This window comes from Juglans regia, chromosome 14, assembly GCF_001411555.2.
Source record: "Juglans regia cultivar Chandler chromosome 14, Walnut 2.0, whole genome shotgun sequence".
Classification (NCBI taxonomy): Eukaryota; Viridiplantae; Streptophyta; class Magnoliopsida; order Fagales; family Juglandaceae; genus Juglans; species Juglans regia.
In genome coordinates, this window is record NC_049914.1 from 3,433,120 (window position 1) to 3,447,792 (window position 14,673).

The window sequence follows — 14,673 nt, forward strand, 5'->3', positions numbered from 1 at the left end:
CAAGACATAGGAAATTCAAAAATGGATGGTAGACATTCTCGTATCAGTGTCCTGATGTTTCCTTGGTTAGCTCACGGCCACATATCACCTTTCCTAGAGCTAGCCAAGAAGCTTACCAAGAGAAACTTTCACATCTATTTTTGTTCTACGCCTGTAAACCTCCGCCCCATCAAAGAAAAGCTTCCTGAAAAGTATTCACTTTCAATACAGCTTGTGGAACTCCATCTTCCTTCCTTGCCCGAGCTTCCTCCACACTACCACACAACCAATGGCCTCCCACCCCATCTCATGCCCACCCTCAAGAAGGCCTTTGACATGGCCAGCCCAAACTTCTCCACCATCGTAAAGAACTTGCGCCCTGATTTGCTTATCTATGATTTTCTTCAGCAATGGGCACCATCTATTGCTCTGTCTCGAAACATTCCAGCGGTTGAGTTCTTACCTACTAATGCTGCCATGACATCTTTTGTCATACACCTTACGAAGAACCCTGGTGTCGAATTTCCTTTCCCAGAAATCTATCTGCGGGATAATTATGCCATTAGTAAGTTCCAGAACGTGCTTGAATCATCTGCAAATGGTATCAAAGACACTGAACGAGCAGTAGAATGCTGTGAACAATCTTCTGAGATCGTTTTGATCAAAACTTTTAGGGAGATTGAGGCAAAATACCTTGACTATCTCTCAGAGTTGACGGGGAAGAAGATTGTGCCGGTAGGGCCCCTTGTTCAAGACCCTGTTCACGAATATGATGAGAAACCGGGAATCATGGAATGGCTTAATAACAAGGAACGATCATCGACTGTGTTTGTTTCCTTTGGAAGTGAGTATTTTCTGTCAAAGGAGGAAATGGAAGAGATAGCATATGGGCTGGAACAGAGCATGGTACCATTCATATGGGTAGTGAGATTTCCTGGAGGTGCCAAAGTCAGTCTTGAAATGGCACTTCCAAAAGGTTTTCTCGATAGGGTTGGAGATGGAGGAATGGTTGTGGAGGGATGGGCACCGCAAACGAAGATTTTAGAGCATTCTAGCATTGGTGGGTTTTCGAGTCATTGTGGATGGAGTTCTGTGCTGGAGAGCATGAAACTTGGGGTCCCAATCATAGCCATGCCCATGCACCTTGATCAGCCAATCAATGCAAGGCTGGTGGAGGAAGTGGGTATGGGTCTAGAAGTCGAGAGAGATATGAATGGGAAGCTTAAAAGAGAGGAGGTGGCAAAGGTGATCAGAGAGGTGGTTGTGGAGAAAGCCGGAGAGAGTGTAAGGCAGAAGGCAAAGGAATTGAAGGAGAAACTAATCAGTAAGGGAGAGGAAGAGATTGATGAAGTGGTTCAAGAGGTGGTGCAACTTTGTAGGAAGAAGAACAGGCACTAGCTCGAAATTGTACACAACTTTTGCATGCCTCGTCGTACTACTGCATATCGGTGTATTGATCGACTTGGCAAATTAATTAAAGTCTCTGTGTGTAAAGTCTCTGTGTGTAACATTATTTCCGAAATAATGTAGAGATGATCAGAGATTTATGCACCCAGGTTAATAATATAAATAGAAACGATATATTATATATATATATATATCTATATTTGGGATCTTATTTATTAATACAATATTAATTTGATGGAGAATTCTACATGAAAATTTTACATCACACACTTTCGTAATTTTTCATTTCTATCCTTCTATTTTAGAGTAATGTTAGAGAGAAATTACTATAGCAGTGCATACTTTGCACTCATTGCGTGTCTGCTTCTAGTTGATTGTTCTCAACACTCATTTGGAGAGATGTATGGTCTAGATGATGTCACATTATATATGCAAAATGAATGTTTCAAATAGTGGCTTCTATTTATATTTATTCTCTATTTTAATACTTAAATATATATGTTTAAATAAAATGATAAATTATATTTTGATTAAATGAAAATATATGGTGTAAGGCTTACTTATAGTATTTTTTTAATTTGACGTGGCAGCTAGCATTTCAAATTAGTTAGTATTTAAAAAGCTTCTCAAGGGTTCTTTTAAGTTGTTATCATGTATATTATTCTGGCTTCAAAAGATTTTCCATGATTGAATAGTAATATATGCTTGTTAGTTTATGGTAATTATATTCTAGCATTTCACACTCGTACGTTCCATGAAAATAGGGGTGATGCTGGGCTGTAATATTATTTTATATGTTTTTTATTTAAATAAATTTTTATATAAATTTTTTAATATTTTTAAATATTTTTAAAAAATAAAATAAATTTAAAATATTATTAAAAAAATATCTTATTAATCAGAAAATAAAAAGATATATATTAAAAAATATTTTCTTAATTACAAAGTAAAATAAAAAATTAAGATAGTATTTTTTAATAATATTATGATTTTTTTAAATATTTAAAATGGACATGTTACAATCCATTAGGAGCTCCTGTTAGACTTAACATGTACTTTTCTGTATATTTTTTTAATTTATTTTTTATATAAATTTTTTTATACTTTTAAATATTTTTAAAAAATAAAATATTATTAAAAATATTTCCTTAATCAGAAAATAAAAAAAATTATTAAAAAATACTTCTTTAATCATAAAGTAAAATAAATATTATTTTTTATTGAAAATATTTTTTAATAATATTATAATTTTTATTTTATTTTTAAAATATTAAAAATTATTAAAAATATCTATATAAAAAAAATTAAAAAAAAATTAATAAATGCTACAGCCCACCAGCGGAGCTCCCAGCGGGGCATCTAGCCTTTTCCTGAAAATATATATACAAAAGAGTTTCTTCCTTCCTTCGACCATAGAGGTTCTGTGAGACGGCAAAAGCTACAAAATGCATTACTGGGTTCGAGCTGCTTCGTCTGATTTCGGGGGCACTCTTCCCCAACCTCGCAGGCATTAACTCTCTCTCGTCCTGTTTCTCTATTTGCGTCTACATATCTTTCAAGATTCTTTCTTCATCTGTTGTTGTTATTGGGCTTCTCAGTGGTCACACAGCGGTCAGCGTCGGCAAATCGAAGGTGGTCGTGTTTGGGGGCCTCTTCGACAAGAGGTTTCTCAGTGATATCATGGTTTATGACGTTGGTACTCCTTCTTTCTTAATGTCTATGAGGGGCTTCCTTTTTATTTTCTCAGCTCGATTTCTGATAATAACTTCGTTTCTAATCTGCTTCCTTATTAATTTGTTTAAATTCTGTCTCTGAATCTTTTGGGTATTTCTGGTTTTACTGTTTTGTCAATTCAATCTCAAGGCTTTCTTCAGTTTTTGGTTATTTGGATGGAAGTATTTGAAGATAAGGAATTTACTTTCAGTTTTTAGTTTAAATGGCGTGAATAAAGTATGAAGAGCTGTTTTCTTTTTTTATTGATGAAATTCATGGGGATTTTAGCCTTATTAATCAGGGGATATGGATTGATTGGATGTAAGATGTCAGCTCAAATTCATAGCACGTCATTTTGTCGGTGTGAAATCTTCAAAGCCCAAATTGTCATACTTCATTAAAATTCGTATCAAGCAGTTTAGACTAGCAATCGTCTTTCAAATTCCTTGATTTTGAGTCCTCACATCCAAATGCAACTTTATCGAATTGTATGTTACACATAAACACACAAGCCTTACTGAAACTTTGGGGGTGGTCATCTGAATTGGTGTGCAATTCTAGTGTGTATAGTTGCCTGAGTACTTGATTAGGAAAAAAATGTTTGCTTATGTCTTTTTATGCTGCTATGGTATTCTAAATTAGCAAAGAAGTTAAATCTTTCCCTGCATTAGGTATAAGGATAACTATTTCCTTTATACGTTGCTGATTATGAACATTTCCACTTAAGCAGTCGTCATTGGGTGTATTTTAGTCCAGCTCAGGCATGTTACTCTAGTAGTATGAGACTTTTGTAGGGAACTCAAATTCATTTATATCATTTGATGCCAGTCAGATAAGGAAGTAAGCACATTCTTCTTTGAGTGAAAACCTTTTAACCAGGGAAAAAAATGAAAATGAAAAGCCTGACGTGTTTCCACAGTAAGCTTATTCTTGGTACAAATATGAAAAGGAAATGCTGTAAAAGGCATAATTCTTCTCAAGAAAGTGGGAATGATAAATTTTATTGTGTAGTTGACGACCTCAGGATGTAGTTACAGATCCATAATCAAATGGAAAAGACCAGAGAGAGAGAGAGAAGAGAAGGAACACTGGGATTTCAATGTGTACAGTTGTGAAAAATCTCTTTTCGATGCTCCTCCTAAAATTGGTATTATTCACCCAAGCCACCCAAATGTTAAGAGTATCTTCCTTTGTATTTGGTGCTTGCATATGAGTTTCAGGGAGAGAGAGATACAGAGACAAGCACAGAGAAGAGACAATTGTACCTTAATTTTGGCTTTTGATTTTTTCATGCTTTTATCTGGGCAGGCGGTTGGTGGAAACGGTTTTAAGAGAGAGATTCAGATTGGTCATTTGCCCTAGCCACAAAATGATTAAGATTGCATCCGTGTATTTGGCGAGTGTGTGCGTTTGTTTCAGAGAGAGGGTTGGAGAATAATTAGGATACATTTTTTGCCTTATTGTTTTTCCCAGTGCACACCCTTTTTTTTTTTGGGGGGGGGTGGTGTTGGAGATGGTTCCAGATTCTCAATTATGTGGTTTTTTGGTTGACTCAGAGAACAAACTTTGGTTTCAGCCTGAGTGCACTGGAAGTGGGTCTGAGGACCAGGTAGGTCCAACCCCACGAGCATTTCACATTGCTGTTGCGATTGACTGTCACATGTTCATCTTCGGTGGGCGTTCTAGCAGCAAAAGGTCTGTACACGTGCAACAATTATATGTTTTCTGCTCACAAATTTTGTCTTGTTACTCTAACGTCGCATAGACCTGCTAATGATGATGAGGTTGGATTTTCAGGTTGGGTGACTTTTGGGTCCTAGATACGGGTAAGAACGTACATAGGTTCTTTGAGTAAGTATGGTGGTGATGGATGTTGAGATCCTATAATTAGTACTTTTTTGGTTTCTCTCGACTTATTGGGGGCTTACGGAACTTATGTTTGTTCCAGACATATGGCAATGGTCTGAGCTCACCAGTTTTGGTGACTTACCATCGCCACGGGATTTTGCTGCAGCTTCAGCTATTGGAAACCGAAGGATTGTTATGTGAGTCTCTAAAAGTTCTCTATGTGGCATTCTTCAACAAATGGTTAGTTTAGGTCTTAGGTATTGGACTTAAAAGTGACAAAAATAAAGGATTTTATCCTCTATTATTGTATTAAACAAGATACTAATTGGGTGCAGGTATGGTGGCTGGGATGGTAAAAGGTGGTTATCAGACGTGTATGTCTTGGACACAAGTAACTTCTTTACTATGGCTTTTCAGTTTGCTCTGTTATATATAGTGAGAGAATGTTTAATTTGATTGGTGTGACATAAGATTTTAACCTGGGTTGCTTTGTGAAACAGTGTCTCTTGAGTGGATGGAATTGTCGGTGTCTGGAACATTGCCACCGCCTAGATGTGGCCATACAGCTACCATGGTGGAGAAAAGGTTGCTTGTCTATGGTGGCAGAGGTAATGTAGCAAACTCTTGTTGCAGCAGAATTAGGCTTCATAGATACTTCAATAACAAAAAAATTGATTTGCAATGGGTCCGAATTGCATTAAATATGTTTCATTTTCTTTTGTGGGACGTGTTCAAAATTTGCCAGTGTTAATTTTTAAGTAGTTCATGGCTCTTTTTGTCGTTACCTTTGGTTTTTTTTTTTTCTGTGTGAGGGTACTGAGAGATGTACATTGATCTCATTTTCACCAACTTTGTCATGTCGGTTATTGTTTATAAATGTGATACCAAGTCAAGTGTGTCTACGTTGTGAATCACTTATGATTTAATTAATGGTGGAGTTAATTAAATCCTTTTTTTTTTATCTGACATGATTGCTTCTTTTTTTTCACTTCAATAGGAGGTGGCGGGCCAATTATGGGTGATTTGTGGGCCTTGAAGGGTCTTATTGAAGAAGGTTAATAGTAGCTCCTATTTTTATTTTCCTATTCCTTGCCTTTTTTTCCTTTGCCTTTTTTGGTTTTCGTATTTCATAATTCGGGTATATTATCTATTTTTCATCAAGTTATTTATCAAAAAAAAAAAAAATTCTAATTTTCATCAAGTGAATGGATGTAAACATATCCTTGTCTCAACACATCCCGACTATGTTAATGTGTTGTAGTTCTGGTTTGCATTTTGCTTAGCAAATATCTTGTTCTTGATATTATTCATTTATAATCCTATGTTCTTAATAAATATTTGCAAGTTCCAGGTTCAAGTGTATGTTTTGATTATATAGTTGTTTCCTTTGCAAAACAGGCAGACAAGTTCATTTCTTGTGCAAACACATGGTAAAATTTGGGCTGGCTTAAGTTCTATTATCTTTTGTTACTCAAATATGCTAGAAGCCATACAAAGAATCTCAAACAATCAATTTCTAGTTGCATTTAGGTGTTCCTTGAAAGTTGGAAATTGACTTAAATGGCTCTATCATCTTTGTAGTTGAGTTTTTTTTAGCAATGATGGCTTGCCTTGGAAGGTTCTAGAATTCAGGTTGTATGGAGAATCCTATAGATAGTTCTGCAGGAAATGTGTGTAATAGGAGGAAGTAGCTTCTTTATGTTTTATAAGCAGCTTCTCTATTGACCTGTTGTATCTATACCAAATGAAACTTTGGCAGTGGAGTTAGTATTTGATATACCGGGCTAATTGCGTGTTTTCCTTCATAGATAAAATAAAGTTATTTATTACTTGAATTTGTCTTAAGTTGGTTTGGGATCTGTCACAAATTCAAGTAACCTTTGAAAGGAAATTTTTTAGTCCGAGAAGCTTCCATGTAAATTCGGCTCCAGAGTAGGAGGATCGCCTATCATGAAAAGTTACTGTAAATAAAATAAAATTCCATTATTGTAAATGTAATGATAAATATGGACTGCATCTGTCACGACATAATGATATGGCAACTGATCTTGAGTCCCTGAAACCAATGTCGTACACAGTTCTGTTGTTGGACTCCACTTACATGGTAGATGTAGATCTCAATCTACATGATGGATTCCTACATTCTAATGCTACTTGGAACTCAGTATTTATGTCTGTGTATCGATATGCATTGGCAATATTGTTGAATAATACATGTAGAAAGGAACGTTTGTATTCTTGTTGCACTGAAATAATTAATGATGCATAAAATTAATGATTCTCCTCAAAGATAAATGGATGCATTGTGTAAATTTGTCTGTCTTCTAGTAAGTTTTTTTAAGAAGCGTTTTTTTTTTGTTCACTTTTTTTGGAAGTCCAAGCTTATTTGATAATGAGATTTGTCTATTTCCATCTTCTAACAAGTGCAGTAAAGAAATTATCGCCAGCATTTACCTTGTTTGAAGTGCACAATTGCATGTGAATGGACATGTGAATCTGTGGGGTCATCTGTTTTGCTTGACCAATTTTCTTGTTATTATTTGTTCATATTTCTCAATCAATGTACAAGTTTCGGTTTTGTACATCTCTATAGCTCTATTAGAGATTCTTTGATAGACTAAGTTGGATTTGTCTTGTCTTTGTTGTGCAAGGAAGAGAATGAAACACCTGGATGGACCCAGTTGAAGCTTCCAGGCCAAGCTCCTTCTCCTCGATGTGGTCATACTGTTACTTCTGGAGGACACTATGTAATAAACACTTTCTGTTTTCCTTGTGATCTCTTTTCACACATTCATTTTGATGTTGTCATTGTCAGTCCTATTTATTATGTCAATGCTGAAACATTTTTCTTCTAGATTCTCAAACCTGACTGCCAAAATCTTGTCTTTGCAGCTGTTGTTGTTTGGAGGGCATGGGACTGGTGGTTGGTTAAGTCGTTATGACATCTATTACAATGACTGCACTATTTTAGATAGGAGTGAGTGCTTTCCTTCTTTGCTTGTTGGATTTATAGCAGATGTTTTCTGAATGTTTCATGTTGATTATTGTGAACCATTTGTATTATTATGCTATATATATTCTGACCCTGAATGAAGATTTTAGTTGATAATCACATTTTGAAGCAAAGATTTAAAGTTTTGTCGCCAGACAAATTAAATAGAAAATGCCAGTCTGTCAGATCTTCACCAAATGTCATGACCATGACTTGAATCTTCAAAATCTTTTATATTTTTTAAGTTAGGTGTTAGGGGGAAATATAGTCCAAAAAATCAGGGAAGGTGCTAACCTCATGTTGAAGGAGTGGAGTTTACACCCTCCTACATCTGTGTTCACACATACATATGAACATCTGGTTAAAATTATGTATATATTTATTTATATGAGAGCCCTTTTAGCAAAGCTTCAATATTTAAAATTGAAATGTAGGATTTAAAAATTTTCCTTTAAATTTTTACTTCATTAAGTTTAATGGTATGTGTTGCAAGAGGATATAATTTTTAGGGATTTAGCTTAAAGGGCATCAATGGTGGCATTTTTCTTTTGTCTAGTTGGGGCTCTGTAGCTATGCAAATGACACATTACAAAGTACTATTTATATTTTCTTTTTGGCAATTAGTGTCCGCACAGTGGAAACGCTTACCTACTGGAAATGAACCCCCTCCTGCTCGGGCATACCACTCTATGACATGTATTGGTTCACGTTATCTGTTATTTGGTGGCTTTGATGGCAAATCAACATTTGGCGAGCTATGGTGGTTGGTTCCAGAAGGTACCGATTTTGCTTTGAATTAGTTTACTCATTGTGTCATTTGGCTGTTGTTTGTTAACCCTTTTGCTTTTCAGAGTTCCACCAGGATGTGTTCTTAACCATCCATGCTGTGAATTTGATTGTTTAATGAACTTTTAGGGCAAAATCTTATCGATGATGATGCATCAGTTTGTCTCCAACACACCTTTTGTTTGGAGCATTACAGAATGTTGAATGCAGTATCATTTATAAATGAAATGTTATGGTGTGCATGCATTTCCATTAGATGTATATCTAGAAGGCATTTTCTCAAGTTAGTTGCAAGATATGTTATAGAATTCTTGAGTTAGTTGCAAAATATGGGCAAGCACTGTAGTCTGCTGGTAATCTATTCTGTAAAGCTTTATGGGTTTTTTTCTTCTTCTGATAAGTAAGAAGAAAAAAACTTAATAGTTTATACAATGTAAGTGATATACTAAACTGTCCCAGCACAATTGGATTGGATTCTTCTGCAGATTCCATGATGAGTCAGAATTGAGAAGTAAATTTCAACTTGTCCTTAACTGTTGCCAGCTCTGCTTGTTTTGTAGAGGACCCTATCGCAAAGCGGTTGACTGCATCTCCATTAAAAGGCCTTCCTGAAGATAAGGATGTTGCAACAAATAATAATATTCAGTCTGCACTTGAGGTATTGCTTCTGATTTTAATGATATAGCTTGTTCTATTGAGCTGACCAAATTCGATTACTCACTAGGAGTTTCCCTGGAATACCTGATACACAGTTCTAGCAGGTGTGGTCAGGATTTGCTACCCAATGGTGGGTCTGAAAGGCCCTGCCTTGGCGAAGTTTCATGTCGTGAAAAAAGTTAAAATAATTCAACAATTCACAGTTTTGAGCTTCTTTATTGACGTTCTCAGAAGTTTCACGGTTAATTCCCTTTACGTTAACTGACTTTTGTACTTACAAAAAAAGTCCCCTTATGTTAACAAAGTTCAAATCAGAATCATAGGTTGTACTCATCATTCTATTGTCAATTTTCCCTTGACTGCATTTTGATCATTTTAAATAGACCACCTAGTTGGTTTCGAATTTTAATCATGTGATCGATCCTTAATATTTTGGACAGGGAAGCCAAAGGGAGCAATCTGCTGTCTCAGAATTACAAAGGAGATTAGAAATTTCAGTTTCACTCTCTAGTTCTGGGCTTCCAATTGTAAATGAGTTGGAAGACAAAGAATTCCTTGAACTAGCATCAACCTTGACTGGAGAAAGAGTCTCTAGTAATTTACAGGTTTAACACACGGAAGCAAATTTGGTTTACTTCATTGCCCATCTCTTAGGTATTCTTAACTGACTTTGTTATGGAAAAAAGGCAATTGAGGCTCTTCGTGATCACTGGAGGAAGGCTGTACCAAGGTCCATACCACTTAAGGAGCTAGGGCCTCTGCTTCGCGACTACCAGCGATTGATTGCCCATCATCAATTGTAAGAATGAAGCTTTTTGCACCAACACTTGTTTATGTTCACTTAGATCATACCAGCTTTGCAGCAGTTGTTTCCATAAGTGGAGCCGGCTTAACTTCTGGTTTTGACCTCTCTCAGTAGAATATCCTTAGCTATTGGTTTAATCAATTTCATGGGTCTCTTAAATTGTTGTAATGGTGACAGGGCTAATAATGGATCTGATCTGCATTCCATTGAGTCTGGTTTTCTTGGGAAAGATGCTTATCGGTTTTACCATATTAAAAATGCTTCTCAGGTATGAGCCACGCAAGACTGTTTAGACCAAGTCCCACTTTTTTCCTTTTGGTTGTTGTCCTCTATGATTTTAATGCCTTGTGTTCTTCACATTCTTTCATTCAATTTTCTCCTTTCTTACATTGATCACATCTTGGTTATTTTCAGTTGCGAATGGATGATATTCCCAAGTTGCTGGCAGAGTACAAACAACTCCTATCCAACTAAAATAGCATATGGGGGAATTCTTTCAAATATTGGAATCTTGCATGATGGTTTTCCAGGTTTTGTTTATGTCATTAAGACGTTAGGGAAGTTTGCTTCTTTCTTGGAACTACCTCAAATTAACCATCTGCCCAACCACTTGATGCATGGGTAAATTTGTACAATGTATACCTGTTCAGTATGAAATCCTATAATTCTTGCTCGTCTCCGCCTGACGTGTTACTTGTTTTGTCATTCCGCTATTGCTTTGGATTATTCGTAATTATGCAGTAGCATATTACCATATCATGATGTGTGTTATCCATGTCAGATTTATCTATAGGATGCATTGGTATCTATAGTTAAGGTGATTGTGAGTACTATAAAACTGTTATCAAGAAAATCAAGTGAACCCATGCTCAGCCCATATTCAGCCATAACTTCTCAGATAAAGAATGTATTTCCCCCTCTCCGAGTCTGGATTAGCACTCTGAAGTCCATTGACCATGCATGTAAATCTCTTCAATAACTTGTTAATCGTCTGGTACTAAAAAGGGAAAAAAATACACCTTCAAACTATAAAAAAACTGAGACTTTGCTTGTGCGGATGAAGAGAGATTTTCTTTTGGCAACTGCCCTGAAATTGCATAGGACAATATTTTGAGGTTGACATTAATGTGTATATTCATTGTAGGACATGTTATCTCAATGGGAAAAAACACGTTTAAAGTAGATAAAGGATTACAGGCTTCTTAAACACCTATGATTAAAAAAACACCTATGTACTATTAATTAATTATATCAAGTACAAGTTCACAAGCCAAACCACTGATGACATTGGAGATCTTAGTGCGTGGATTCTATATGCTTGCTCAGCTCCTCGAGTTTCTTCATTCTCAGTCTCTCACTCTCGGTCAGCAACTGGAAATAATATTACAAAGAAGATATTAGAAAGGAAAAAAGAGAGTAGGAAGAAGGGCAGATATTCAGGCCGAAAATTCTGGGACTGTTACCTCCATTAATGTGGCTATTAGCTGAGTTTTTTCTTTGTTCTTTTCATTGAAAGCCTCTAGGACTTCTTTGTATTCCTTCTCCTGCGGCCAGCCAATCACAGAGAAAATTCGTAGTGATAACTGAGTTATACATATAAACTTATGAAATTTGAAGAAAAAAACTAAACAAGATAAGTTATAGATTGCGATAATAATGCATAGGAAGTTCAAGCCTGGATGCAAATTAAGTATCAGAGATGAATATTCCAAGAAGAACAATGGAGATACTAGAAGCAGATACCTTCTTCTGGCAGCTCTGTCCCAGCGGCTTTAGATCTCGGTTAGCCATGTCAATCTTCTTACGTACAGTAGCAACTTCCTTTCGCATAGGATCTGCAAGTACTTCTAGCTCCTACTCGATTCCATGAACAAAAACAAATGAATTAAGGGTGAGAGTTTTACTTCAATGAAACAAAATCTTTTTTTCTTTTCATAAATTCAGAACTTGGGTAATGGTTTGAAGTTCGATGCATCTTATGATTTTTTGCATTTGAAACCGCAAATACAAGCTCTTTCCTATAAGCACCAACCCAAACAAAGAAGTATCCAAGAAGAGCAGAAAGAATATAAATGGGGAAACGTATTTTACAAGTCCGCATAACAATCATAATTTTTTTGGAGTTATCAAAAGGTGCAATAAGAAAACAGTCATGGTTGATAGAGTTGTTGATAATTTTCTCAACCCTACTTCCCAAATCTGTGCCAAGCGCCTAGTTTCTTCTTCAGCTCGACCCAACTGAAGTTCAACTTTCTCCTTCACCTCCATCTTCTTCCTCTCAATTTCTTCCTCTCTGGCTTGAATCGTAGATATGGCCAACCTTGTGATCTCCTCATCCTCACTCTCCTCAGTTGAGGAGAGCCTCCCACTGTTGCCAAGGCTCCCAAGATTCTTCATTTTTTGCATCGATCTCGGTAATGCCGGTCACTTAGGCTTCTATGCTCCCTCGAAATCAACCTCCTTGTACTTTTGTAATGCTGTCAAAGGCCCTCTTGTTTGCTTTTGCTTTAAAACTCTCTCTCTCTCTCTCTTGCTTTCTTCAGAAAACATTTCAAAGAAAGCAAGAACACGTACGTTATATATAGACAGGCGTACGCAACTGCCAACAGGCATCGACTCCTCTAGTTGGAACGAAGACTCTGTACTTGCATCCTAGTAAAACTTTGTTAGCTAGGGAATTTGGTCCTTATCTTCTTTCTCTCTATAACCGAAGTAGTTAAAATGTCGAATCAGAATTGAGAGATCATGATGTTTTTATCAAGCATTGGGGTGACTGATTATGCACGTAATCTACATTGGCTGAGGGTGGTGGTGACAAGAACCAAGATTGCTTGAAGCAAGAGGAAGTTGTGTCACATGAAATCACACGGCTAGCCTGCCTTGCTGGGTGATCTGGGCATAGTACTTGCTGATCCATATGCATTTATGGCTCTCACTTCTGGGGCCAGGTTTTGGTGCACCGATCACATCTACTGCTCCAACAAAGTTCTATTTTGAAACCACTTTGATTTGCTTATGCATATGTCTATATACACAATATAGCCGTCGTGGGCTACAACTTTGGCGCACTACTATGAATATGAGTGCTTCATAGAAAAGAAAAGTTCATCACCAAAAAGGTTCTAACCAATTCATCTTTCCAAAAGCAGAATTCAATATTTTTTTCTTATAGAAAATAGTCTTCATTTATTTATGAAAGCGAAGTTACAGCTATGACCTAATACATACAAGAAAAATCCCAGATTACTACTCATGGTTGGAGTTCCACCAGTACATAAATTCATTTGTGACTGATATGATTTTAACTTTTATAACTCTCTACAAACAAACTGAGAGATCACATTCTATCTAAAGCAGAATTCACAAACTACAAAAGCACCCACCATTATATGACCAGGATTACTATTTCTTTTTACGAAGTTTGGCTAATCTTGGGATACACAAGTCATTGGGATGGAAAAAGTATGAGTGCTGAGTTTCAATACGTCTGGTTTATACCACTCGATCCGATCCAAAACAACACGCGCGTATATCAGATTCCATCCTATCTTTGATAAACCTCAATGCGTAAATGGTAAAAGATAATTACAATACAAAATGGTCATATAAATACTCATGAATTGGTAGAAGCGACGCAGAGCACACATTCCCTGCAAAAACTGGTGAGTACGTGGTAGGGGAGCATGAGAAGATGGGCTGTAGAACATACGCTGCATTCTCGATGTGGTGGTGGTAATTTGCTTTTGTTTTTATTCCTTTTCCTTTCTCTTTCGTGTTTCCTTTCTTTTGCTTTTTTCCCCTTTTCATAAGTATAGGAGATTAATGGTTGATTAAGTAAAAGAATGATACCTTCGATGCGTCGAGCACTCCTTCTGAAAAAATAAATAAATATAAAATTTGTATAAAAAATTAATTTTTTTGATAAATTGATTTTATTCTTTTTCAAAATCAGTGCGTAAGTGTTACACTCATTTTAAAAAATTAATTAAATATAAAAAATTTTATGTACAGTCACTTTTATATACTCTATTAATGTGATTGACATCGTCATTGTTTAATATAAAATAATTATTTTAATCAATCACATCAGTAGAGTCTCTAAAAAATATATAAAAATGATTATATGTAACAGAATTCAAATATAAAATCTACATGAAAAGTTAATTTTTTAATAATAAATTATACTCTTTTTCAAAAAGAATGTGATGGTAAATAAAATAGATAACTAGATTTACCATTATTTTATAGAAAATAATAATAAATTATGTAAGAAATGATGGAGCATATGTCGTTGATAATTTAGGGAAGATTAACAAATAGTATTTGTCAACAAGATCTTAAGTATTTAATAGAATTCTCCATACAATACAAGTATGGTTTCCACAGTTTAATTATTTCTATTATTTCGTGTGATATCATTGATTTATCGTATTTTTTTAACGTGTTAATTAGAAACATATGCTTTAACAATTCATTGACACCAATA

The 14,673-nt window shown here is 35.6% G+C and overlaps 3 protein-coding genes across 3 annotated transcripts; 2 read left to right on the forward strand and 1 right to left on the reverse strand.

The window, feature by feature from the left end:
• Nucleotides 1-1,530, forward strand: LOC109014894 (UDP-glucosyltransferase 29-like). Its single transcript, XM_018997388.2, has one exon. It carries the CDS (start codon nucleotides 22-24, stop codon nucleotides 1,375-1,377), a length of 1,356 nt encoding a protein of 451 aa, XP_018852933.1. The 5' UTR covers nucleotides 1-21; the 3' UTR covers nucleotides 1,378-1,530.
• Nucleotides 1,531-2,762: 1,232 nt separating this feature from the next.
• Nucleotides 2,763-10,887, forward strand: LOC109015367 (protein GLUTELIN PRECURSOR ACCUMULATION 3). The gene is made up of 16 exons (XM_018997849.2): nucleotides 2,763-2,893; nucleotides 2,985-3,082; nucleotides 4,656-4,794; nucleotides 4,897-4,925; nucleotides 5,048-5,144; nucleotides 5,283-5,338; nucleotides 5,448-5,555; nucleotides 5,945-6,001; nucleotides 7,603-7,694; nucleotides 7,840-7,924; nucleotides 8,564-8,716; nucleotides 9,286-9,383; nucleotides 9,823-9,987; nucleotides 10,069-10,181; nucleotides 10,365-10,455; nucleotides 10,602-10,887. Exons 1-16 carry the CDS (start codon nucleotides 2,832-2,834, stop codon nucleotides 10,659-10,661), a joined length of 1,503 nt encoding a protein of 500 aa, XP_018853394.1. The 5' UTR covers nucleotides 2,763-2,831; the 3' UTR covers nucleotides 10,662-10,887.
• A 408-nt stretch (nucleotides 10,888-11,295) lies between these two features.
• On the reverse strand, nucleotides 11,296-13,150 carry LOC109015383. The gene is made up of 4 exons (XM_018997861.2): nucleotides 12,378-13,150; nucleotides 11,931-12,041; nucleotides 11,651-11,731; nucleotides 11,296-11,558 (listed from the first exon to the last, which is right to left on the reverse strand). Exons 1-4 carry the CDS (start codon nucleotides 12,591-12,593, stop codon nucleotides 11,484-11,486), a joined length of 483 nt encoding a protein of 160 aa, XP_018853406.1. The 5' UTR covers nucleotides 12,594-13,150; the 3' UTR covers nucleotides 11,296-11,483.
• Nucleotides 13,151-14,673: the final 1,523 nt, after the last annotated feature.

Coding starts and splice junctions, on each gene's coding strand:
- LOC109015383 (XM_018997861.2), bottom strand. CDS start 12,593: ATGCAAAAAATGAAGAATCTTGGGAGCCTTGGCAACAGTGGGAGGCTC. Junction 12,042..12,377: donor GCTTGGCACAGATTTGGGAA/GTAGGGTTGAGA, acceptor GGAATCGAGTAG/GAGCTAGAAGTACTTGCAGA. Junction 11,732..11,930: donor GACAGAGCTGCCAGAAGAAG/GTATCTGCTTCT, acceptor GGCTGGCCGCAG/GAGAAGGAATACAAAGAAGT.
- LOC109014894 (XM_018997388.2), top strand. CDS start 22: ATGGATGGTAGACATTCTCGTATCAGTGTCCTGATGTTTCCTTGGTTA.
- LOC109015367 (XM_018997849.2), top strand. CDS start 2,832: ATGCATTACTGGGTTCGAGCTGCTTCGTCTGATTTCGGGGGCACTCTT. Junction 2,894..2,984: donor ACTCTTCCCCAACCTCGCAG/GCATTAACTCTC, acceptor TGGGCTTCTCAG/TGGTCACACAGCGGTCAGCG. Junction 7,695..7,839: donor TTACTTCTGGAGGACACTAT/GTAATAAACACT, acceptor TTGTCTTTGCAG/CTGTTGTTGTTTGGAGGGCA.